The 25,780-nt window shown below is 38.0% G+C and overlaps 3 protein-coding genes across 4 annotated transcripts; all 3 read right to left on the bottom strand.

Annotated features, from left to right (window-relative positions):
• Positions 1 to 674: 674 nt before the first annotated feature.
• LOC125186579 (nucleotide-sugar uncharacterized transporter 1-like) lies at positions 675 to 4,200 on the bottom strand. 2 transcript variants are annotated; one of them, XM_048082963.2, is made up of 8 exons: positions 4,057 to 4,199; positions 3,878 to 3,984; positions 2,729 to 2,880; positions 2,431 to 2,639; positions 2,252 to 2,345; positions 1,834 to 2,000; positions 1,576 to 1,746; positions 675 to 1,311 (listed from the first exon to the last, which is right to left on the bottom strand). In XM_048082963.2, coding segments are annotated over exons 1-8 (1,185 nt in total). In that variant the 5' UTR covers positions 4,059 to 4,199; the 3' UTR covers positions 675 to 1,028. The 2 variants fall into 2 exon arrangements, with proteins under 2 accessions (XP_047938920.1, XP_047938921.1); XM_048082964.2 differs by having other exon boundaries at positions 3,878 to 4,200.
• Positions 4,201 to 5,053: 853 nt separating this feature from the next.
• LOC125189585 (uncharacterized) lies at positions 5,054 to 5,575 on the bottom strand. Its single transcript, XM_048086848.2, has one exon. The coding sequence runs from the start codon at positions 5,573 to 5,575 to the stop codon at positions 5,054 to 5,056; it is 522 nt and encodes a 173-aa protein (XP_047942805.2).
• Positions 5,576 to 21,228: 15,653 nt separating this feature from the next.
• On the bottom strand, positions 21,229 to 22,830 carry LOC125189587 (putative LRR receptor-like serine/threonine-protein kinase At1g56130). Its single transcript, XM_048086850.2, has 6 exons — positions 22,686 to 22,830; positions 22,487 to 22,617; positions 22,187 to 22,400; positions 21,883 to 22,114; positions 21,661 to 21,811; positions 21,229 to 21,577 (listed from the first exon to the last, which is right to left on the bottom strand). Exons 1-6 carry the CDS (start codon positions 22,828 to 22,830, stop codon positions 21,254 to 21,256), a joined length of 1,197 nt encoding a protein of 398 aa, XP_047942807.1. The 3' UTR covers positions 21,229 to 21,253.
• Between the last annotated feature and the right edge of the window lie 2,950 nt (positions 22,831 to 25,780).

Genomic DNA, 25,780 nt, shown 5'->3' with positions numbered 1-25,780 from the left:
GACAAAAGATATGAAAAGGATTTGAATACATCCCTATATATATATATATATATATATATATAAAGGATATGGGGTATTATATATATATTTGTTTTATAATAAAATGTGAGTGCGAATGAGTTAGTGGAATGTATGGACCACTACCAAAAATGGTAAAAGTGAAAGGTGACAAATTTTTTAGGGATGGACGGAAAAGGAAATAGGTGACAAATTTTCAGGAACAGATGAGGTACCATATTTTCCTTCTTTTCATGAAAAATCATTTTCCAATGGGGAATACATTTGAGAATGTATTACACTTTATGTTTTTTAATGTATTTTGCACTATTATTTTATTTCAAAAAAAATAATTTATCTTTCTATATACCTTTTTCCTTTGGAATGTGTTAACTTTTAGAAGAGTACATTTCACTTTTTGAGAATGTAAATTGATAATATACCTCTTTTATTTACCTTTCCTTGTTGTGGATACTCTTATAATTATTTTTGCGAAACGGGCGAAAAAAAGAAACCACCCAATTACCTTGGGATAGAGGCAATATAATTTTTTCAAAATGAGTTAAAAAAAAGTAGCGTCTCGTGTATGGTGGACGAAGGGAGTATATGTATAGGCATTATACAATCCATTATACCTAGTTTAAATATATTTCATGTAAATCAAAATCGCACATAAATTAAAGAAAAAATGAAAATAGTATCATTCAGACTGAGAACAAGGGAGTTTAATGATATGACAGGAACATCTAGATCTATTTCTGTTTATCTATTACATAAACAATAAATAAATATTAAAGAAGGACAAGAACAAGGAGGGAGGAGCCATTACGTAGTTAAGGTAATAGAGGACCTCAAAACTGCAAGCAATATACAGAGATCAGCTGATGCAATCTTACAAATACAAGAGACTGCCAATCATCAGATTCATGAACGGTGTAGCTCCAAGAAATGACAAGGCCACGAGAGTAAGAACGCGACATAAAATTGGAAGTCGAAAGGAAGAGTTATAATGAGGCAAATCCACGGACGAGTTATGGTCTCTGCTCTACCAGCTGCAGATTAAGGGAGTTCTCCACCAATTCATGATGGATGTCATTACTCTCTTTGCTTAGCTTAGATTTTGACAATGGCAATGTGGATTGCTGTCGCGACTTCAAGTTGAGATACGTGTACAAGGACATTCCAATGAGAGCAGTTGCAGCTCCACAGATGCTCGTCGATCCAGGATTAGAACCAAAGAGAACAAAGCCGCCCAATAGAATCACACATGTCTTGAACTGCCCAAGAACAGCATGCGTGGTTGCAGAAGTCGCCCTATTACAAAACGAAGACTAGCTTCAGAAACATGGTTGCCCTCGACTGTTAACAACAGCTACTACTGCATCTTTGGCAATTTTATCACATTCTATCACTAGAGAAGTTAAGTGGAGATTTGATGGATTTCATTGGAAATATATTTTTGAGTGGAAACACAACGATTTTGCTATCAGCACAAGCTATACAATGAAGTGTGGCGCTGAACAATGAAGCTGCAAAAGAAATAAAGAAGCAAGAGTGGAGATAAAGTAAGATACTTACCCAAGAGCTAGAGCACCGGACCACTGAAGCAAGAAACCAAGAATAGCAGAACCACCAATGGTGGCACAGTTATAGCGGTTCCAATTGAACGACAGCACACCTGGAGGGTCAAGTGACGGCATTAACATCACCAGGAAGAACAATGTAATGGGCGTTGTCTTCCACATTAGCCTGTCAGAAGGGCAGGCGCGAAAGAAAATATCAATCACTAATCTTTGTGGTAATGAATAGTTAGTTGATATTGAATGCATCACTTACGCCAGGGCATTCCAGTTATCTTGTTGTTGAAGATTAGACCATAATATTTTATTTACTGCACTTGGTACAATCCACGCTAAGGCTATGCAAGCACCGAAAAAATGAAACTGAAGATCGGTTACCGTAGCTACAGCAACACCAACTGATACTATAGTAAGTGCAAGCACCTAGAAACAGAACAAAACAAAACAAAATGAATCTATTTCAATTGTATGGTATGGTACAATCATAAGTACAGTCATTTTGTTAATATTAAGATGAGAATAATTTATATGTACCCAAAAATAGGACGAAATAGATAAATGTAGAACAAAGTTTGCTTTTAGAAGACATTAACACAACTTAATTAGTGAGGGGAAGCTGGATAACATCTGCTCAATAAAATTATGAGACAATATATTGGCTGATAGAGAGTCACCTTTTTCCTAGAAATTCTTTTCCTGAACAAGATAAACTCAGCCAGAACAATAGCCGGCGTCACTGCAATCTTAGCCATCTGATAAAATCCAACACTGGAAAAATACGTCAGCAGAACTTTACAACCAAATATAACGATGGTGTGGACAAGAAAAAGTAACTGGGAGAGTGTTATCTCACCTGTTATATTTCAAGCTAACATTTGCAAGACCAGTGGATAGCGACATAACTATACCAAGAGACATCAGAGTAGAATATTTTGCTGACTTTGAAGGAGGGGAGAGTGAAAGAATCGAAAGAGCTTTTAGAATTGCCATTATCAACCAACTACAGACATAGTGAATAAAAGTCAAGAATATAGGATAATTAAACCCAGTGTTGACGAGTACCTGAAATAATAAACAAATTGAAGCTTAAATCATTAAAGACCTGATACTGATACTGCTAGAGGAGTAGCAAGAGAGGCTAGTGTTTTTACCAGTTTGTTCATCAAGATAATACTAACAGAAACCAAAAAATTGAATGTCAGGGCAATAGTGGGTGCCCATAGAGATTGCTGTTGCCGCTTGGACCCACTGACTGACCGGAATCTGCTAAACATAGATGCTCGTAATTCCTCCAGTGCTCTACCTAAAACAATACATGACAAACATATTAAAAAAACCTATAATACGTTAATGAGAACCACGTAACTTGGTAAGAAACAAGCAGGGTACAATGAAAAATGAGAATTCAAGTTTGTACGTATCTGCTATACAAAGCCAAAAATGTACGTATCTGCTATACAAAGCCAAAAATGTTTACATTACAATTACTAGAGATCTCAAAATTCTTAAGCCTATCAAGATTCCAATTTCAAGAATTCGGTCATTAGGCTTAGGCCAAGTGGCTGTAGATGCTCTCAACCTCTTCAACAAGAGAACTGCAGAACCTTTTCAATTTCACCAAGGCCAACTCAAACATAACGAGCTAAACGCCCGCCTTACCAGTATCAACTATCACAAAAACAAAAAAAGTATGAAACATTCTTACACCGATGGGTTTTCCTAATTTCTTCAACTTCTAAGTTTTTGTGCTTCAGCAGGAGAATTTTGTCTTTAATAGTAAAGATATATAGAAGCTGAACCAAAATAAATAATGCGACTTTCTTCATATTAGAGTTAGAATTTCTTTTGTATATTTCAACAAACCACTGCAAGCTCAAATCAAAGTTCTGATCAAAGCCCTTGAATAATAGTAACATTTTCAGATGTAGAATATGGAATTAGTTCCCCCGAGAAAAAGCAGAGCTAAAGTGAATATGATTTCTCGAAAACTAACTAATTTCTGTATTTCTCAATCCAGTTTTCAGATCAAAATCTGCGGGGATGATATGATTTCAGCTCCTTGCTCATCAACACCAATCAAATTGCTATTAATTTGAAATTCCAAAGCTCTTTATAAATAAATTAGAATATAAGAAGCATTTTTGCTGTGAAGTTCAGACATTCCGTCAATTGAAATATTAAAAATCCAATCTTGGCAACTAATTAGCAGATAATCAATCAAACTCGCATTACTTCCAAATACTATAATAGCATTCGCAATTACACTCCATAGAGGAAGAGTAAATTCACAGCACACACACCTTTTTCACCGGCGTCACTATCCTTGCGCTTGAGAATCTTCCTGACATCTTTCCTGAGCAAAAATCCCAACATCTTTCCACTGCGGCCGCTAATTGTTGTGCATTTCCTAGAAAAGGGGGTGATTGTGTATATGGGTAACACTCACTCACTCTACTAGACTGAATTAAATATACATTACATTTCACAGATGAAAATCAACAATGAGATCGAATCTTCGTATCTGTAGATTTGGAGACTCAGAGAATTTTGCGGCGAGATTGAGAGACCGTTTGGAATTGGAAGTATCTTCTTTTAATTTTATGAGCCTGTATTCAAGGGAGATGGGCCGCTTTTCATTATTACAGAATATAGTAATGACAAAATTATCGATTTCTTTATTTTGGAGATGATAGAAATTCAATCTTTTATTGAGACTATAGACTATAGTAGATCTGAAATATCTTTAATAAAATACACCAGCTAAGATTGTTTGAAATAATACGCGGTTCGAATTGCTATGTATTCCTATAAGCATCCACAATAGGGTGGACACTTTAGCTGGACACTTTTACGTTTTTTGTCCATAGCCACTTTTTATTTGTCCACGGCCACAAAAAAAAGTTTCCGCAGCAATAGTGAACACTTATTTTAGCCACATTTCACTTTATTTTATTTGTTGTATATTTTAATTCAATTACAATTAAAATTATCGGACTAAAAATAATTAGATAAAAACGGCTAATAAAACAAATTAAAATTGAAAACTAAATTTTCGTCGGATTAAAATAAGGGGAAAATTACAACGTAAATTTGATATACGGAAAATCACACATGTTCTTCACGCTACGCCGCCTCCCCTACGTGCCTAGACCTCTTCAATCAAATCGACCTGGAGTTGGTCATGTGTTGTGCTCCTGCGTATATTAGCGAACGTTGGATCAGATATTCATTACTATGTGGTATACCCATCTGTATCGGCGCGGAGGCAACTCCGTGACTTGCACTTGCACCATCTTCTGGTGCCCAACGTTCTGCGGAAAATCCTTCATCTTCTATTATCATATTGTGCAATATGATACATGCTAACATAATATTCGCGACATCATCTTCGTGCCAAACTCGTGCCGGGCAGCGAATAATGGCCCATCGCGCTTGGAGCACACCAAAAGCTCGTTCAACATCTTTCCTAGCGGCCTCTAGTTTTCGCGCAAAATATTGTCTCCTCGCTCCAGCCGGTTGGCGAAGTGTCTTGACGAATACGGCCAACGAGGGTATATTCCATCTGCCAAATAGTATCCCCAACGATACTGCGTGTCATTTGCTACGAAACTGATCTCTTGACCCTCTCCCCGACACTCATCATTGAAGAGAGGCAACGACTGCAGAACGTTGATGTCGTTGTTCGAACTTAAAACACCGAAATACGCATGCCAGATCCGCAAACGGTAGTCAGCAACGACTTCCAGGATCATCGAAGGATGTTTGCTTTTGAAACAAGTAGTCAACTGGCCTTTCCACGCCACCGGGCAGTTTTTCCACTCCCAATGCATGCAATCAATGCTGCCCATCATCCCCAGGAAACTATGCACCGCACCGTGCATATCTAGCAGTCTCTGGCACTCATCAGAGGTTGGCTTTCGTAGGAACTCCGGACCAAAGACTTCCCGCATGCCCTTACAAAACTGTCGGAGCACCTCTAGACTAGTCGTCTCACCCATCTGTAGGTATTCGTCGAACATATCAACCGGTCCGGCATAGGCAAGCTGTCTTATTGCAGAGGTGCATTTCTGAAAAGTAGACAGTCCGATCCGGCCAGTGCAATCACTACGGAGGTTGAAGCAATCGTACCGGTCCGCCAATGTCGTCGCAATATGGGTGAAGAGCGGTTGCGACATTCTGAAACGCCGACGGAAAATCTCAGCTGGGTAACGGGGGTTAGCGCTAAAGTATTCTGCCATAAACCGCTCAGCCGCTCCGACATGGTCTCGCGGGATTGTCCGACGATAACGAATCTCACGAGGGATCGCCGCCGCCTCATCCTCCTTGTCGGCTTCCTCTGCACCTCTAGAATCAAAGAATCTCATGCTTCAATCCACAAATCATCCATAAATAGCAATGGAAATTCAAAATTTTTTAGAGATAGAAAAATTGGATAGAAAGTGAAATGGGTGTGAAGATGTGTGTGGAGAGAAGATGAAAATGGGAGGAATATTTATAATAAAAACAATTAAAAATTCAAAGCAATAGATAGCCGCGACAGTGCTCCCCGATCGCGGCTACGCCACGGTTGTCTATTGTGGTGGAAGCGGCCAACCCGGAGGCGGACCGGGTCGCCGATTTCCATTTTTTTTTTTTTTTAAATTTCGAATTTTGAATTGTTTTTATTATAAATATTCCTCTCATTTTCATCTTCTCTCCACACACATCTTCACACCCACTTTTTATCCAATTTTTCTATCTCTAAAAATTTGTGGATTTCCATTGCTATTTATGGATGATATGTGGAATGAAGCATGAGATTTTTTGATTCAAGAGGTGCAGAGGGAAGCCAACGAGGAGGATGAGACGGCGGCGGCGGAATTGGAGGCAGAATTGGCGGCGGCAGCGATGCCTCGTGAGATTCGTCATCGTCGGACAATCCCACGAGACCATGTCGGAGCGGCTGAGCGGCTTATGGCAGACTACTTTAGCGCTAACCCCCGTTACCCAGCTGAGATTTTCCGTCGGCATTTCAGAATGTCGCGACCGCTCTTCACCCATATAGCGACGACATTGGCGGACCGGTACGGTTGCTTCAACCTCCGGAGTGATTGCACTGGCCGGATCGGCTGATATGTTCGACGAATACCTACAGATGGGTGAGACGACTAGTCTAGAGGAGCTCCGGCAGTTTTGTAAGGGCATGCGGGAAGTCTTTGGTCCGGAGTTCCTACGAAAGCCAACCTCTGATACGTGCCAGAGACTGCTAGATATGCACGGTGCGGTGCACAGTTTCCCAGGGATGATGGGCAGCATTGATTGCATGCATTGGGAGTGGAAAAACTGCCCGGTGGCGTGGAAAGGCCAGTTCACTACTGGTTTCAAAAGCAAACATCCTTCGATGATCCTGGAAGTCGTTGCTGACTACCGTTTGCGGATCTGGCATGCGTATTTCGGTGTTGCAGGATCGAACAACGACATCAACGTTCTGCAGTCGTCGCCTCTCTTCAATGATGAGTGTCGGGGAGAGGGTCCAGAGATCAGTTTCGTAGCAAACGACACGCAGTATCGTTGGGGATACTATTTGGCAGATGGAATATACCCTCGTTGGCCCGTATTCGTCAAGACACTTCGCCAACCGGCTGGAGCGAGGAGACAATATTTTGCACGAAAACTAGAGGCCGCTAGGAAAGATGTTGAGCGAGCTTTTGGTGTGCTCCAAGCGCGATGGGCCATTATACGCTGCCCGGCACGAGTTTGGCACGAAGATGATGTCGTGAATATTATGTTAGCATGTATCATATTGCACAATATGATAATAGAAGATGAAGGATTTGCTGCAGAACGTTGGGCACCGGAAGATGGTGCAAGTACAAGTCACGGCGTTGCCTCCGCGCCGATACAGATGGGTGTACCACGTAGTAATGAATATCTGATCCAACGTTTCGCTGATATACGCAGGAGCACATCACATGACCAACTCCAGGTCGATTTGATTGAAGAGGGTTGAGGGTTGGAACGAACGTATAACAAGAATTCTTGGAATGCCGTGGGCATTCTTGATTGGTGCTGAACTAACTATAGTGCAAAGTCGTATCTCTTTGGTTAATAAGATACAAAAGGGGAGGCGGCGTAGCGTGAAGAACATGTGTGATTTTCCGTAGATCAAATTTTCATTGTAATTTTCCCCTTATTTTAATCCGACGAAAATTTAGTTTTCAATTTTAATTTGTTTTATTAGCCGTTTTTATCTAATTATTTTTAGTCCGATAATTTTAGTTGTAATTGAATTAAAATATACAACAAATAAAATAAAGTGAAATGTGGCTAAAAAAAGTGTCCACTATTGCTGCGGAAACTTTTTTTTGTGGCCGTGGACAAATAAAAAATGGCTATAGACAAAAAACGTAAAAATGTCCAGCCAAAGTGTCCACCCTAGTGTGGATGCTCTAATATACATATTTGTGAAATTACAGAGATGCATAATAAGATGCAGACAACCTTAACTAAAAAGTCTCGTCACATGTCAATTGTATTTGCATAAAGCACTTATTTTTAGTCCATTATATATCGTCAAATCATTCAAATTATTATCATTAAAGTATTCCAGGCTTCCATTTCATAAAATTTATTATTAATATTATCATAACTTGATAAACATGAAAAGGAAAGATAAGAAAGTTGTCACAAACTAGGGAAAATTGTCTAAATTCTTTATCAAAATAATAAGTGCAAATACATTATAGAGTGAACTGCACCAAAGGGCCTTAACTTTTCGACTTGTTTCATTGGAGACCCTTAACAAAAAAAAATCCCACCACAGGTATCTAACAAAATATATAATCACAAACCTTGTGTTTTTTGCCATTTTTCGGACGAAAATGCCCAAATTGGTTGAAGGGTAATTTAGTCTCTTTACGAACAAAACCTGCAATCCTATTCTGCAGTCCTATTCTGCACACCTACTTACTGCAATGTAAGTAGATGTTAAAAAAGCATAGACTCTATTTTTTCATTCTCCTATTTTCTTTCTTATTCTCCTCTCTAATAATTTCATTCCTTTTATTCCTTGTGAACCCCAAGCATCACCATACCTAACTCGACCTTCTTACTTATTCTGTTTGTTTTTTGTAAGTTGTAAAGTATGCGATTTTCCCTTCCCTTTAGACTGGTAGATTGATTGGCGCCAGCGAGTTAGGGGTTTTATTTGCAATTGTGTTTGGTAGGGTTACAGTGGTATCCACATTCTAGGGGATTTCATTTGAGCGAGCAATAGTGATTTGTTGTTGATCTTTTTTAGAATATCATTCAAATTAATTTGCAATTCTTGGTAGAATTTTATTTTGGCAAGTCAAGTCAGGTTTTGTAGGGTTGTAGTCGGGTTTCTAGAATTTTATTTTGCAATTCTTTGTTGAATTTTATGGTTGTTGGGAGTTGGGCATCTGGAATAATGATTTTATGTTTTCTGCTATATTTCGGCGACATTGCAATGCTGATCTGGAATTTGTAATGTTGAATTGAATTCAGGTCGTGTTGCAATGTCTTCTTCTTCACAATCTTTCGGGTCAAGCTTCAATTGGAATTGGCATCGTCCCGAAATTGTGAATTGTAACCACGATCTTGAGGCTGAGCTAATGACATCTAGGACGGCTGCTAACCCGGGTAGACGTTTCTATCGCTGCCCAATATGGAAGGTTAAAATCATGTATTTTTTTTTTCGTTTTTCCATTATTTTTGTTGGCAGAAAGTTTAATGACAAAGTAGTATGCAGGAAGATGATCGCAAGTTTTTTCGATGGGTTGACGCGGGTCTATCCCCAAGCCAAGACAGTTACTTTCAGAGAGTGAAACTTGAACGAGACCAATTCGAATATGAGCTTAGAGCCAAATCGCTAATTGAAGGTGTTCTGCAAGAGAAATTGCGCATGAAAACCGATGATTTTGAAGCCTTGAAGTTACAACTGGCCATGAAAACTGAAGAGTGTGAAGCATTAACACTACAAATTGCTAAGACAGCAACTACTTCCCGAAAGTTAAAGATCACAGTCTTGTTGTTATGCTTTGTAATATTTCTACTATTATAAGCTATATTGTGTTTTCTAACAAAATGACGAATGAAGTTACAGGAAGTTATTCAACTAATGAAGTATTGTACTACTGACTTAAATCTAAATCACGATTGAAGTTTTTCAAGAATGACTGAAATCACGAATGAAGTTACGAAACTATGACTGAAATCACAAACTATATCCTCAAATGAAAAACCCCCGACAAAATAGAGTAAGTACTCTATCACATGCCATCAAAATATATCATCATTGCCACCAAAATACTAGTGTAATTTTTCTACAAATAACTGCCACAAAAATTAACCAAAATACTAGAGTAATTTGCTACAAATCACTGCCACGAAATATATCATCATCGTTAACATACATATCATATCATCACTGCCACAAAATATTAACCAAAACCAAAAATCACTAGTTTTGTAACATACGAACACTGAAACCATCCCAAACAAACACCAAGTTTTTAGAGCAAGTAAGACAGTCAATCTTGATCACCGCGGCGGCCACATTGCTGAGGATGAGTCCTGGCCCTGGTCCAAGTGCTAGGTCTCGGATCCGAATCATTAGGCTGCAACAATTAATAGTATAATATATATCAGAAGTGCGCGTACGAGTAGAGAATATAGTTGTAGATGCTTATAGTACTTGTTGGCATTGGCAATTGTTTGATGATTCAGGCAAAGTACTCTCATCACGCGCACGCGACCCAACCTCAGAACGAGCATCTGTCCGAGGATCATTGCTGCATGTCCTCCTATTATGACCTACCTGACCGCAACGGCGACATTTCATCATGAAGGTTCGTCGCAGTGACTCACCTCTGTCCGCATGAAGACGAATCTGCGGCTCCTCACGCCTCACTTTCTTCGGCCTACCGCGCCGTCGCTTTGACTTGGGGGGCGCCAGTTCCAAAGAACCGTTAGAACTTTTGGGCCAGTTGTCCACCCCATTGATTGGGTAAAGGACATTCTCGTACAACATGATCATTGTTGACTTCAAATAATAACGGGAGACGTATCGCATCACATCCTCGCCATTCTTGTTGATTGTTGCAATAGCATGAGTGCACGGGATTTCGGTTAGTTGCCACAATCTACAAGAGCATGTAAAAGAGGACATGTTGACAACATATTGGCCAGACGACCCTGTTACTTGGTACGAAGACTCTCCGTTCCATGTAGCCCTCCACGATGAAACCCGCAAGTACCACTTATCCACTTATCCACTGATCTAAATCCTTTCCATCTGACTCGTTCGAATGTCCTCCAACATGCTGACAATTGTTTTCTCTCTAGCCAATGCAACCTTCGAATTGAATGTCTCACAGATGTTGTTTAGGAGCACATCACAACAAGTATGTGGAGAGAAAAATGCATTCACCCACTTTTTTTTGGGAGCAACTCCAGAAAGCCAATAATGTGCTTGGGGATACTCGGTCTGCAAAGCATCCATCTTATCCACATAATGTTTGATGGTGGTACTCGCGGCAATCCATCTTTAAATTTTTCCCGACGAACCGCTTCTTGAAATTGTTGTATATGTGCTGAACACAGAATCGATGCTCGTTCTGTGGGAATTCCTCAACAATCACCTTTGCAAGACCCTGCCCAACAAATGGAACACAAACATTAGCACAAAATCACATTTACCATACATAATGTATTAATAAAATCACATAAGAAATTAAATCACAAACGAAGTACATTATGTAATAGTGAAATCACAGTGGTCATACCTTTTGTTGGTCAGACATAAACACATATCGTGGACCATTTGCATGTAATTCAAGGTCCTTAGACAAGTATTCCAGGAACCACTTCCACTGGACATAACTCTCGGCCTCAGTCACGGCCCAAGCAATCGGCCACCAGCCATTGTTGGGATCAATTCCCATTGCTATCATGAGCTGTCCTTTGTACATTCCTCGCAAGAAACAAGCATCAAATAATATAATTGGCCAACATAACTGCTTCCAACCCTTTTTCAATGGCCTTAGACAACAGTAGAACCTGAGGAATCTCGGACCCACGGCGCCAGAATCCCTAGAATTCTCATACTGTATATGTACGCTGGAATCAGGGTACGTCCGCTCCAATTCGGCTTTGTAGTAGAACAAGTTTCGATATTGGGTAGCCACAGAGCCGAAAATGTCGTCCAGTGCGTGCTCTCTGGCCCGATATGCCTTCATCCTACCTATCTTCAGCCCAAAATCTTCTTCAACACATTGTCGTATAGCTGCCAGTGGAATGTGAGGGTTGGCTTTGATCTTCTCCATGTAACGCTCGCCTAGCCACTTTGCCATCATCCACTTCTGATCCAACACTTGGGAGCATGTGCGCGAATGATCGCATTGCATATTCATCGCCACATAATCATGGGAGCTTCCTCAAGTAAACATACCACTCACAGCCTTGCCCTCAACAAATCGCACGAAGTTTGTCGCCGTTATTTCTTTTTACGTGCACCCGCCTTCTGGACATTATTGCGTATTGCCTCAACACGTCATAGAAGAAATCTCTATGCTTAAAAACATGGCCAGGCTTCCACAACTGAAGCTCATTAGGAAGGAGCTTGAACGGGGTATACTTTATGCCTCTCTTCTTCAAACCCTCCAAGGTCCTCCATATCTTGTAGCTCGTCCACAAGTTCTTCCTCGAAAAGGGGGTTATCTGTCATGTTCATCTTTTCCACATATGGCGAATACTTCTTCCGCCTTTTCTCCCCTGACCCCCCGACCCAGCCTGGTCTTCGCGTTCACCGGTCTGGTCTACAGTCTCTGGCTCCTGATTCACATGTTGTTGCTGGAAAATGGATTCGTAGTATGAAGTAAACAGCTGCTCATCTCGGCACATGTGTGCCAACGAGATAAAATGGTCAACCTCCCCATCTTCATCAGCAGTCGGCGGTCCCTTGTTATAGAGATGGCAGCCGTCCAGAACGTAATCAAACGATGGAATGTATACCTCCTCTGGAGGTTTACTTCTGGCCCATCATGAACTTCCGATCCAACCTGCGCTTCGGGTCCAACTTGTACTTCCGGTTCAATCTGCACTTCTGGTCCAACTACTTCCCGTTCAGTAATCACTTCTGGTCCAGCATGTTCCACATCATGTTCAAATACGTACATTAGCAATTCATCCGAAATCTCGTCGATAATGGGAACTTCCGACTGCGGTTGACAATAAGCTTCGTCTGAAAAATCTAGGGTCAGCTTGTACACAGTGTTGTCAAGTGCCATGCATTCTGGTTCGTCAATGGCTTCAACATGTTGTACATCTTGGCTAGGAATTGATTGTCCCATCTGATTTAAACATAAAATCACAAATTAACACCATACATACAACATAAATCACAAATCACAACTGTAGTGCACATGTGTGTGCTAACCTCTGACACGTTTTCAAGTGTGTTCAATTGGTTCAACCTCATGCTGTAATGCTTGGTGGGTGTGATTCGATTGCCCCATCTGACAAAAAGATAAATCACATATGAATACCAAACATAAAAATCACAAACATAGTTCAAAAAGTTGTGTACTAACCTCTGAAACGCTTTGTGGCCCAACATCTTTAACTTTTGCAACATCTTCTTCTACCACAGGTTGTGTATCTGTTACAGATGGGTGAATTGAAGGAGTCAACGATTGCCCAACCTCTGAAACACTTTCAGTAGGAGGACTTGACATGGAATTAACTGTTGACGGTCTTGGGTTTGGGACATCCTGCAATAGACGCAATATAAAACATAAATCTCAAGAAGACACAATATTTTAACTCACAATCACAAACAATACCTCAACCTCCTACACGCATGCATGGACGTCTCCTTGTCCAACAAATCCATCTACTGCATCATTCTCTTCAACCTCCACCACAACAGCTTCGGCTTGTGCTCCTTTTACACTACATGATGCAAATGCATCCATCAAATTCTTACGTGCTGCCTCCTCTTCCCTCTTCCATTCCCGACGTTTGTCTTCTAAACTTTTGGTCAAAAACTCTTCAAACTCAACATCCCTAGGGTACCACTCAAGCATCAATAATGGCGCCGATGGTTTCCTCTGTTCGTCGTGCTGATGTTTCCTCCTTTTCGGCTGTCGCTTCGGCACAATTGGTTCTGGTTCGTCAATCTCTTCAATAACCACCATAGATTTTTTACAAGCTTTGACAAATGTTAGAAACTCCTCCGCTTCTTCCTTTCGCTTCTTGAGTAAGGCGGCCGCCGCAGTCATCTCCACGACATAAATGTGTACTAGCTTTGTGCTAGTAGCCGCGACTTCGAGAAACGAGGCCATATGCGGATCGTCAATAATGGGCAGCAATGGACCTCCTATGTCAACTCCCGTACAGTCATCACTATACCTTGGATGAACGTAATAGAACTCACAAACGGTTTTCCTATCATACCTCAACCGCAACACCATACTGGACAGATCTAACAACTCGAATTGATTAATATTGCAAAAATCAAAGAATTTCAAATGTCCCCCAACATACTTCTTCTGTCCATTTATTTCGAACATTGACCCTCCATGATGAAAAGCAACGGAAAACATCCACGGACGCTCCTCTGTTAGGGTTTTTATTGAGTTAGAAAAAATCCAAAATTAAACTAAGAAATATCACAAATAGAACTACAAAATTTCCAAATTAAAACCCTAAAACAATTTCACAATCAAACAATTGTAGGATGCCTAAATCACAGTCAAAATTGCTTTGTGTTTAACATAAGTGAACGATTTGTGCAATTTCAAATTTGAACTTACTATATTCATCCTCGGGGACAAAGAATTCCAAACGAGGGTCACGGAGGGTCCATGTTTCTGGGTCTACGTCGACTATCCTGGGTGATGGAGGAGGTGATGGTGAAGACGGTGGCGTTGGCGGCTTCTTTTTGCGCCGTGACGAACGGGAGGAGGACGCACCAGCGGAACTTCGATTCCGTTTTGGAGGCATTGATGATTGATAACAATGGCGAGTCGAAAATGGCAGTTGAAAAATGTGGTGAGATGAGAGTTGTGCGAGAAGAAAATGATGAAGTGAAATTAAGAAAATGGTGAAGTGAAATTTATGGAGGGGAATAGGAAAGAGAAATAAAAACCAACTGTTTCAATTGTCAAAATATCAATGTAGGTTTTTTAGGGAGGGGGTGGGGTGGCGTCCGTCTGCATTCTGATGGAACAGAGAGGACAACCGACTTGATGTTTCTGTCACATCCAACCATTCGCGTCAGCCACAGTACATGCAGCAGGTGAGATGCAGGGGCGGCATCGTAAAAGGTCCAGTTTTCCCTTTCAAGCCCTAAGGGTGTTATGGTCCGAAAAACCAAGGTTTGTGATTATATATTTTGTTAGATACATGTGATGAGATTTTTTTAAGTTAGGGGTCTCCGGTGAAACAAGTTGAAAAGTTAGGGCCCTTTGGTGCAGTTCGCTCTATATTATATTCCCTCCATCCCATAAAAATATGCACTTTGAGTTGGGCATAAGTTTTAATGCATAATTGGTAAAATAAGAAATATTAGAGAGAAAAAGTAGAAAGTATTGTTAGTGAAAATTGGTCCCACCTCATTAGAGAGAAGAAAATTTCCAAAATTAGAAAGTCATATTCTTGTGGGATAGACTAAAAAGAAAAGAGTGTATATTAGTATGGGACGGAGGGAGTAACAAATATTTAGATTTATTTTTAAAAACATCTATGAAAAATTAAAAATACTATGCAAAATTAAGTACTCCCTCCATCCCGGCCTAATTGATACAGTAGGTTTTTATTTTGGCACATGAATTTAGATAATGATGTTTAGTTAAGTAAATTATTAAGGGTGTGTTTGAATTGGTAGATAGAGACATTTAATGGCTTAATTATTAAGTGTTTGATTTGTTGTTACATTTTCTGTGTGGCCCGTTCAATGGGCAAGGGCCAGTTAAATTATGGCTGAAAATAATGGTTTTATTATCATGAAAAATTAAGTGATAATAATATGTGCAATACTATTTCAATTTTAGATTACCTAAAACCATCACAAAGGATCCCCTTTCTCAAGTGCAGATAAACCTATGTGTTGTACTAATTTCTTTTACCACGTAAAACTAGCTATCTCTCGATTAGTCTAGTTAAATGGATATCATTCTAATGTTGGCTAGACAAAAGAACAATAAAAGCACAAGAACAAGCAAAACAATCACAATAGCTATCAAAAGTTCAATTCAATGAATCAAAACATGTTCATAATAGTCTTCACTAAAAAATCTACAAAGGATGTTTAACTATTCATAGACAAAGTAAAAATAATAAAAGTACGAACTTGAAAGAAATTGATAAAACCTAAGGTGGTTGAATCTTCAATCTTCAGTCTTCCCTTGTCTGGATGTGCAGAGTTCCGCTCCGATGAAAGATGGATGAATTATTTGTGTAATATGGGATGGACGAATGTGTAGAGAGGAAGAAGGATTTAAGGCTATGAGATGAAGATTATGAACTAGGTTAAGAGGTATTTATAGGCTGGATAAAGGTTTTGTTTTGATAATTTTCGTTGCCCTATAATAAATGGGAGAGATTTGAGCAACAATTTATTTTATTCCTTGAATTTTGCCTAAATTTCCGTCAGCTTTGACTGCACTGCGCAATGTTTATAGAATGGTCATAACATTTTCCAAAACTGCCAGGAAATTCGGCAAGCTGCTGCACCTTGGCCTTTTTGTACCTTTTTTCAGTCTTTTTTCTATCATTACTCAACAAACACTTCAAAATACCAAAACGTATAACATATGCCAATTAAGAACATAATTTGCATTGTTGACATTTAAAACAAACCAATTCTAGATCAAGATTATGTTGCTCGTCAATAAATCATCATAGAATGTGTCACTCAAACATGATGAAGCATTATCCAACACTTAGAATAGAAGCAAAATAATGAACAAAACGAATATTAAATAAATAGGAACTATATAAACCAAAGTCGTTACTAACACATTCTTAGAATTCTATGAGTTTAGTTACACATGATGAAATAATCTAAACACATAGTTTGTAGGGAGAACATAGAAAACATAAGAACTATAACAATAGAACCCAAAGGTTGAATCTTATAGTCTTGATCTTCTCTTGAATCCACTCTTCAAAGTCATTGAAGCAATGATAAACAGTGGAAGGAACTCTTAAGTATTATGCTTTGGAAATATGCAGCAAAAGGTTCCTTTAATGAAGCTTTAGGGGATATTTATAGCCTTCAAGTCGTGTGACATAATATGGTAAATATTCAGCATAGTATGGTAAGTCTTTGAGAGAAAATAAGGCAATTTCTGTGCCCCGCGTTTTCCCAGCGGGCCGTTGCACTTTGTTCAACGGTCGCTGGCAATCATTCAGTAGCTTCTATATCTCGATTAGCGGTCGCTGGCAATCATTCCATAGCTACTGGATCTAAATCAGCGGTCGTTTGGCGTCTTCTTCTTCTTTTGAGCTCTATTTTCCAAAGTGGGTCACTACAAGGGCAACGGTCGATGGCGGCCAGCGGTCGATGGCTAAGATGCAGCGGAACGCTGTCTGGCTCGAAAACTCCAGATTTCTAACTTTTTGCTATCTTTTTAGGCTCTATTTTGCACAAATCTCATAAATACGTCAAAATACCAAAACAGATAAATATATGCAAATAATGGACATGTAATACATTTTTGACACTCAAAACAGACCAAATAAAGACCTTAAAACGATGGAAAATCCAAGCATATCAATATTACATAAATAAGAATATTAGTTCACATGATAACAACGAAAGAATAATTCAAAAGTTCTGAAAATTTTATTTATAAACAATTTTAACACTACAATCACAAGTGCTACCAATATTATTATTACAAACTAAATCTTCAAACTTTTATGACTCCTCATTTATGACACGTAAACATTTAATAATAAAGATAAGTACTTTAAAAATAATCCAACATGAGTAAGCGATCAATTTTTACTTATTTTTACTTTTGTTAATGATAACTGCATACGCGGTTGAAATTTGATTGACAACTTTGGATCAGAGGGTATTAAAGACATTAAGGAATCAAAACTTAATACCTAATATTTCCAAACATGTTAACCTAAACGCATAATTATTAATTGGGTACCATCACAATCGACATCCCCTTCAAAACCTAACTAAAAACACGGCCAAAAATTGGTTCGAATCGGCCGACAATAAGAACATTGAGAAATCTTTGCACTATCTACACCATGCTTGCAAAAAAAATTCAACAGCACTAACACCAGATATCTTCCTTGCAATAATTTATATGTCTTCGTCTCTAAATTCGACAATCGTTAGCTCTCATTTTGAATCAAGAGATAGATATCGGGGGTGTTCATAAGCCCAATAAGCCGGTCAATATTACCGTAAAATCAAATAAATCCTCCACAACCGACTACCAAAGACCCGTCAACACAATATGTCCGTAGCCATCCATAAAAATTCTCTCCCTTACCACATCTTTTAAATATATTTCGGTTACAATTGCGACATGACACGAAGAAAATATAAAAAGGTTTATTGCATTTAAAACTAAAATCTACTCGCCGAAGGTAACAATATTTTCACCGAAAATGTCCTCGTTTAGTAAATTTTGCATGTTGTTATAGCCCAAATGGAATTTCAACAGATAGAACTATGGTGAATGTTAGATGGAATTTCAACAACTTTTTTTGGATATGGAACATATTCATAAATATACTAAAGGATGCAATTGAATTTGTTTTATAAGAAATATACTAATCAATCTCATACTTGTTTTCTATAGAAACATTGAGCGAACGAACAAAATAACTAAAGATATGTATACGGTTTGGAGAGTAAGATTTGGATAACACTGTACATTCATGACAATCAAATAGGGTGTTTTATAAAAGAAAAAAACAAAGGTCAAAGGTATTATGACATCTTGTATAACCTATTAAGAACGTCTCCAACTATTTACACCAAATTCAAACTCATTTTAGTTTAAATGTTATTAAATAGTGATTTAAACTCCAAAAATTTACATTAAACTCAAACTTAAAAGAATATTTTTTTTATCCACTTACTTTTTCTAATCAAAATCCCGTGTCTCCAGATAGTATATGACTCTCATTATATGATATACAGTTTGCATTCTTATTCTCCGTGATTCGACATTTATAGACAGAGAGACCTATAACTAGGTTGTTTGTCAAGTTAGAGATGTTGTGCTATTTAGCACAGCAGCCCCTGCTATTTCTAATACAACTTAAAAATATATAGATATATACTTTTAGGGTTGTGTTAGTGTGCTAACTAATTTAGGGTAATAACTAATAACTTTCAATATTGTGTGTTAAAATTATCAACACAAAGACATAATTATATCAATACAATATGTAAATTTAAAATGTCAACACAAAGACATAAGTTTATCAACATAAGAAGATTGATAAATTTATGTCTTTGTGTTGATGTTTTTAACATACAAAATTGATATTAGTTATTAGTTATTACCGTAACTTAGTTAGTATTTGATCACACACCTATACTTTTATACACATAATGGAAAGTAATGAAGAAGAAGATATATATATAGATGCATAATAGGAGCATATTTCTTTCTATTTGTGAGAAATGTGCTTCTCTTTTTCCCCTTACGTTTTGACATCCAATGGAATATCAAAAACAATAAATGCAGTTTGGTGAGAGTTTTTTGATATGGTAGATGTACGTTGATGCATCATCAGAAATCTCCACTGTCTGCAATAAATGCCTTAAAACCTGAAAATTCTTGTTTCCTTTTGCTCAAAACCCCTACCCCTCACATTCAAACATGCTGTGATCCATATTTGCTATACTCGATCTAGGAATTTCATTTTCAGACTTTTTTACAATGAGGGTTTCCCTCCTTCTACTCCTCCTTCTCATCCATCATCACATTCTCATGGCTGCTCCCGACTTCAACCACCCTCGTTCTAGAGATAAAAGAAGCACCTCACTTAGGCTGCATTTCTCGAGATACTCATCCTCCAAGAATATCGCCTATGACGACGAGAAGCGCCTCATTCCCACCGGAGCAAACCCTCTGCACAACAGGTAGAAAACCCTAGAAATATGTACTCTAACTATCTTAATTGATTGAGTTTTCCTTTTCTTTTTTGCTGAGAAGGTGTTGTTTTGGGATATTCTTATAGTTTTATGTGTGCCATATCATTGTTGTTTGAGGCCATGTAACACTTTCTAGAGGAGGATGTAATTTATGTATCTGTTTGACCAACAAGTCAAGAAATTCTTTTCAATTACTTTTTATTTTAGGTGTGAAAGGATTTATGATTTTTCATTACATAATTCATTCTGTAATTAAGTAAAATGGTCAAGTTCTAATTTCGAAATCAGTTCACAATTACTCCTTCCGTCCCTTATAATTTGTCATCATTTGACTCGGCATGAGTTCTAAAAAATGTAATAGATAGTGGGTTGAAAAAGTTGGTGGCGTGTGGATCCTACTTTTGTATATAAGTTTTATAATAAAATGTGAGTGAGAATGAGTTAGTGGAATTCATGGTCCACTACCAAAAATAGTAGAAGTGAAAGGTGACAAATTTTTAGGAACGGATGAAAATGAAAATAAGTGACAAATTTTCGGGGGACAGAGACATTCATCATTTGTTTTTTGAGATTGTATATGTATGTATTCCTATTTATCTAGTTTTCTTCTCTGGTCCTCTTTCTTTTATTTTTGGCTAATAGGATGCAGATAATTGATGTCTCACTCACACCTATACATGATACATGTACGGACGTTCGTGCGTATGGCACATTTTTTGTAACATAAAGAATTACTTATTTTTTAAAATATTACCTCTTTTAGGATTTAGTTTGTTTCGTTATTAATTATGTGTTGATGGGAATAGTACCCTGGTATAGGAAATGGCATTAAATTGCAATGCAGAAAATAATTAAAAGTAGAGTAAATAAGGCAAATTTTTATTAACTATAAGTTCGGGGTTTCTAGCAAAATCACCTACCCTATCTCATGCAGGCAAACACTTATTTGTCTTACCTTTTTTCCTTTACCAATCACTTTCACTCGCTGTTTGGCTTAAGAAATTTGGTCAGATTTTAATTTCTTTTGTAAAGAAGGAATCATCAAATATGAAAATTAAATAGCTTACCTTGGTAGAAGAGAATTTTGTTATTGAATCTTGAATAAAGTGTTTTGACTTGTTGATCAGACTGTTAGCTGATCAGTATATCAGAATATGTGGCCCATCCCACGTGAACAGATACATAAATAAGTACCCAATCATTTTGTATTTATATTTTAGTCTGTTTATTTATATATATAGCAAGGTAAGCTATTTAATTTGTGTGAAGAAGCCAAGAAAGTTTACTAGTAATTGATATGATAACATATTTCCTACATTCATTTGTAGTTGTATATGTTACATATACTGTTAAAATGATCATTGGTTTCATCTGGTCCAACAGCATAAGAAGAGAATTTGATTCATCAAAGCACCATGAGTTTATTTATCAACACAACAAATTTTGATGTTTTGAATGTACTATATAAACCTATTCATACATGAAGAATAAGCTAAAATATATGGTTTCTGTATGAAAAATTGCTTAGCAATTCTTACTTTAGATGCCGAGGGAAGGAAGGAGAGTCACTCCTTATCGGAGATGGGAAAGGCTCCAATATTGAGTCAAACGAAATCTTCTCGTCGTTCCTCTTCTTCCTATCCAAAAAGGCCGGCTTTGAAGGCATTGTCTCTAGTTCAACCTTGCAAGTTAGAATTGCTACAATTTCAGACATTGGTGGCCTTTGATTGGCTTCCGGTTGAAGGCATAGGAAAGCCACTCTAACAGCATGCAATACATCCTTCTCAACGAAGCCATCTCTTTGTATTCTCGAATCTATGAGATCAGTCAGCATGGACCTCTCGCATAGCTTCCATGCCTAGTCGGATAACAAGCATCAAAATGAATTCACTTGAAAAATATAGACATGTAAAGAAATTTAGGGAAGGATGATAAGTTTACATATTCTGGAAGGTATTGCATCTCTGATGGCAAAGTTAAGTCAGTGTTTCTCCTGCAGCTGATAATCTCAAGCACCAGAACTCCGAAGCTGTATATGTCCGCCTTTTCAGATAGCTCCCCTCTGATGGCGTATTCGGGTGCAGTGTAGCCTCTGTAGGATAAACGGTTAATTATCACTCTCCCAAATTCTTCTTATTTTCATCCAACTTTTAGTTAACTTACAAGGTTCCAGCAAATGCGGTACTGAGATACGCTTGATCCTCTGGGAAAAACCTCGCGAGGCCAAAGTCGCCTATTCTAGGTTGAAATCTATCATCAAGGAGAATGTTGCTAGCTTTAATGTCCCGGTGTATGATTCTGATGTGTGAATCTTCATGGAGATATTGTAGGCCTCGAGCAATCCCGAGAATGATTTGAAATCGCGTGCCCCAGTTCAATAATATGTCTTTTTTCCCTGCATACACAAATCATATGAAATTTTGCTTCATTTGAGCACAAAAGAAATGTCCTAGTTGTAACGTTCTACCATAAACAATAAGGTCTAGACTCCTGTTTTTCATGTACTCATAGACAAGAAGCCGTTGCGCCCCATCAGAACAGCAACCCAGAAGCCGAACTAGATTCTTGTGCTGTATGCTCGTGATCATCCGCACCTCAGAAAGGAATTCTGATTCTCCCTGCTGAGACTTCTCGAACGCCAGCTTTTTCACAGCAACCAGCCTTCCATCGGCCAACTTTCCCTTTAAATGTCGAAAGGGAATACAAAGTTGGAATCATTATGCAACACAAAATGGCAAAACTTGTAGCCATTGTATCATCCCCTTACCAAGTAGACAGGGCCAAATCCACCTCTTCCGAGAACATTCAACTGGTCGAAGTTCTTGGTAGCCTTCTTCAATGTCTCGAAGTTGAAATAGCTAATCGTACGAAGACTTCCACTTACAATATCTCTTGTTACTGCAGCACAATGAAAAGACACAATGAGAGAAAAATGACTTGAGTTTCTCAACTTTCAAAGAACAAACCTGGTCGCTGTTTCGTGCGTTTGATCACTTTTCGAGAGATGAGTATGAAGATCAGTAAAAGGAGCAGTATGATCCCACCAAGGAAAATGAAGAGAGGTAATGAAGGGTGTTTTGCAGGTGATGGAGGAGAGCTTTCTGCATCCATTTTTGCATAATTTTAAACTAAAACTCTATCCAATAGTCAACAACAAACCACAGCAATCTATATATATGCATATGAAGTGCCAGGGGTGCGTTATATTCCTAACTTTGTTAAGGGGGGCGTTATATTCCTAACTTTCTTAAGTTGCTAACTCTACTAACTCATAAACGCAGTGTATTAAAAATGTTAACACAATATATTTAAATGTCAACAAAATTATGTGTTGACATAGTGTTGATATTTTTAATACACTGCGTTGATGAGTTAGCAGAGTTAACAACTTAAGAAAGTAAACAATTGATCGCATCCCTGAAGTGCCATGTATAAAATTTGACATTAAATTCCTACATTTACACTTCAAATAAAAGCCACCAAATCATGCTGCTCCCGGTTCTAACATTATAACAAAAATAATTAAATTTAAACAGAATTATGATTCTTGTTTGCTGATGCTACTCCACAAAAATGGAGTATTCTTTTTGTCTTTTCTGCTTCGGTTTTGTTTTAATCTCCGATTCTTGTCCCTGAGCAGCTTTTGAAACATTGGTATGATCGAATCAATTCATCTTGTATTTCATAGAGAGTGAGACTCGGACGGCAACACTGTACGAAACAACATTAAGATAAAATTAGTACTCTCTATTTCAGTAATATACATCTATAACAAACTAATCAATGTTTTCTCCCTCGCAATCCGACTTATGTGTTAGCAGAAAATATTTGAATTTACTTTGTCTACTTAATATAGTAAAAATTATTTACTTTCATTTCACCAGTGCGGCAGTGCCCACGGCCAACATTGCCTTTTAATCATCCATCAACAACTTAAACCACAATCTTTTCATTTTCCATACTCACATTTTTACAACTCCCTCCGTTCCCCTCTAATTGACATCAATTTTTAAAACTTAAAATTTTTCAGTTAAACTCGAAAATTTACTACTCCCTCCGTTCCATAGTAGTGAGGTCATTTTGTCATTTTGGTACGTTTCATAGTAGTGGAATCATTTTTCCTTTTTGATAAAAGTCAACACATTTCTCTCTTCATCTCTCAACCTTTTTCATTTCCTACTTTATTCTTCCTCTACTTAACTCATTTAACATTATTTTTCTTAAATCGTGTGCTGTAAAGAATGGTCTTTCTTACTTTATTCTTTCTTCATCTCTCTACATTTTTCATTCTGTGTATAGAACAACGTCAAGCACACCATACTAGAACACCGAGGGATTATGCAGTTCAGTCGAAGCCTGCGTCCACATATGGAAAGATAATCTTTGTGTTGAGTTGATAAAATTAGGGCGAATTACAAGATGTAAACTAGCTCTAGACTACAGTTACAAAGAACATTCACCTCTCAAGATTAGTCTTTCTCTTAATCCACAACAAAAACGAGCCCTCTCAAACATGGATGAAAACTCTCCTTTCTTTTCACTCAATCTTCTTGGCTTGTTCTCACTCGTCTTCTCTTTTCAGCTCACACACACCATCTATATATGTGAACACATGTGTGTGTGTGACGTTTATCCCCAAGATCCTTGCTAAGCTCTTGTTGAGCTCATGCGGTTGCAACTGCCGAAATAGAAAGTGAACTTAGCTCCAACGGCTAATTTATTCGAATTAGCTCTCGGCCTTTTCTCACTTGATCAGCCTAATATTAACAAATCCTCCACATGGATGATCAACTGCTCATACAAAACCTCCACATGGTTGAGCATTTATACTTGCTTTATACATACATTGTTCCACAATCATGAAATTCTTTGAAGTGATGTTATATAGTTAAGGAAAAAAAAAACATCCCTCTGTCACCATACAAATAGTAGTAGTTGAGAAACAAAGCCCACCAAATCCAAGCAGTAGTTGAACTTGGACTTTGGCAGAGCTTTGGTGAGCATGTCAGGGGCGTTGTGATCTCTGCTCACTTTGTCCATCCCTACCTTCATCTTCTCCACTTCATCTCTTATGAAGTGCAACCTTACATCGATATGCTTACTGCGCTCATGGAATGTCTTATGTTTAGCCAAGCAAATGACGCTGCTACTAATCATATTCTATAGCTACACTTCTCTACTTTATTCCAAAATCACCAACAATTCCCTTTAGCCAGTAACTCTCCTTCACAGCTTTGGTTAAGGCTATGTATTCAGCCACTGAAGTTGACAGAGCCACCACTGATTGAAGACTTGATTTCCAACTCACTATTGAGTTGAACAATAGTTAAACAAGGTGAATATATAAAAAAACTCATAGTTTAGGATGGTTTTAGAGGTGATCAACCCATGTTCTTGTTTAACTAAGGTATTTATTATAGGTTTTCACCCATTTAGTTAATAATTAGATGAAGTAATGAGTTTGTCGGAGTTTTGAAGTGAAAACAAGTTGAAAAACGGGCAAAATGGAGCGAACAGGCTGATTCTAGAGAATTCACCTGGCCAGGCTTTTTTCAGATACAAAACGCCCGACCTGATTCTAGAGAATTCACCTGTTTTGCTTTGTTTTATTTGTAGTTCATTTTGTTTTGACTTTGATCATGTGTAGCTAAATTTCTAGTAGGGAATTGGAGAAGTTTGGATGGATTGTTGATGCACTTTTTATTAGCACTAAAAATACCTGCAAGTATACAGGTAGATCTAGTATAACTAAAGGTCAGTACCGGATTGTCGAACACGGGGAATAATAACACCGACTGGTTACCTTCTACTAAGCTTCTTTTACTCTTTGGAGAAACAGAGGGTTTTGAAATTTTTTTAAAAACAAGAATACTGAAAGCGGTAAACAGCTAATTGCAACAAAAACTAGTGATAAAATATAGGAGATAAGAGAATTCCAGGGATGTACGTTCACAGTTATGGTTATACAAGTTCCAACTACAATACCATAGCACAGTTTATACTTCGATAGAACGAGTCACACTAATTATGCTCATGCGGTACAAGCGTAGATTACTAACAC

Source organism: Salvia hispanica, chromosome 5 (assembly GCF_029641045.1).
Source record: "Salvia hispanica isolate PSC_SH4W2 chromosome 5, Shi_PSC_v1, whole genome shotgun sequence".
Lineage (NCBI taxonomy): Eukaryota > Viridiplantae > Streptophyta > Magnoliopsida > Lamiales > Lamiaceae > Salvia > Salvia hispanica.
Note: the sequence above shows the minus strand (reverse complement) of the source record. Positions and strands in the feature narration are given on the sequence as shown.

What these genes read in the sequence shown, in the direction of transcription:
- LOC125189587 (XM_048086850.2), bottom strand. Translation starts at nt 22,830, where the DNA reads ATGGATGCAGAAAGCTCTCCTCCATCACCTGCAAAACACCCTTCATTA. An exon ending in ACGCACGAAACAGCGACCAG is followed by an intron (nt 22,618 to 22,685) that starts GTTTGTTCTTTG and finishes ATTGTGCTGCAG; the next exon opens with TAACAAGAGATATTGTAAGT. An exon ending in GATTTGGCCCTGTCTACTTG is followed by an intron (nt 22,401 to 22,486) that starts GTAAGGGGATGA and finishes CGACATTTAAAG; the next exon opens with GGAAAGTTGGCCGATGGAAG.
- LOC125189585 (XM_048086848.2), bottom strand. Translation starts at nt 5,575, where the DNA reads ATGGGTGAGACGACTAGTCTAGAGGTGCTCCGACAGTTTTGTAAGGGC.
- LOC125186579 (XM_048082963.2), bottom strand. An exon ending in TAGTGACGCCGGTGAAAAAG is followed by an intron (nt 2,881 to 3,877) that starts GTGTGTGTGCTG and finishes GTATTGTTTTAG; the next exon opens with GTAGAGCACTGGAGGAATTA. An exon ending in TCCGGTGCTCTAGCTCTTGG is followed by an intron (nt 1,312 to 1,575) that starts GTAAGTATCTTA and finishes GTTTTGTAATAG; the next exon opens with GGCGACTTCTGCAACCACGC.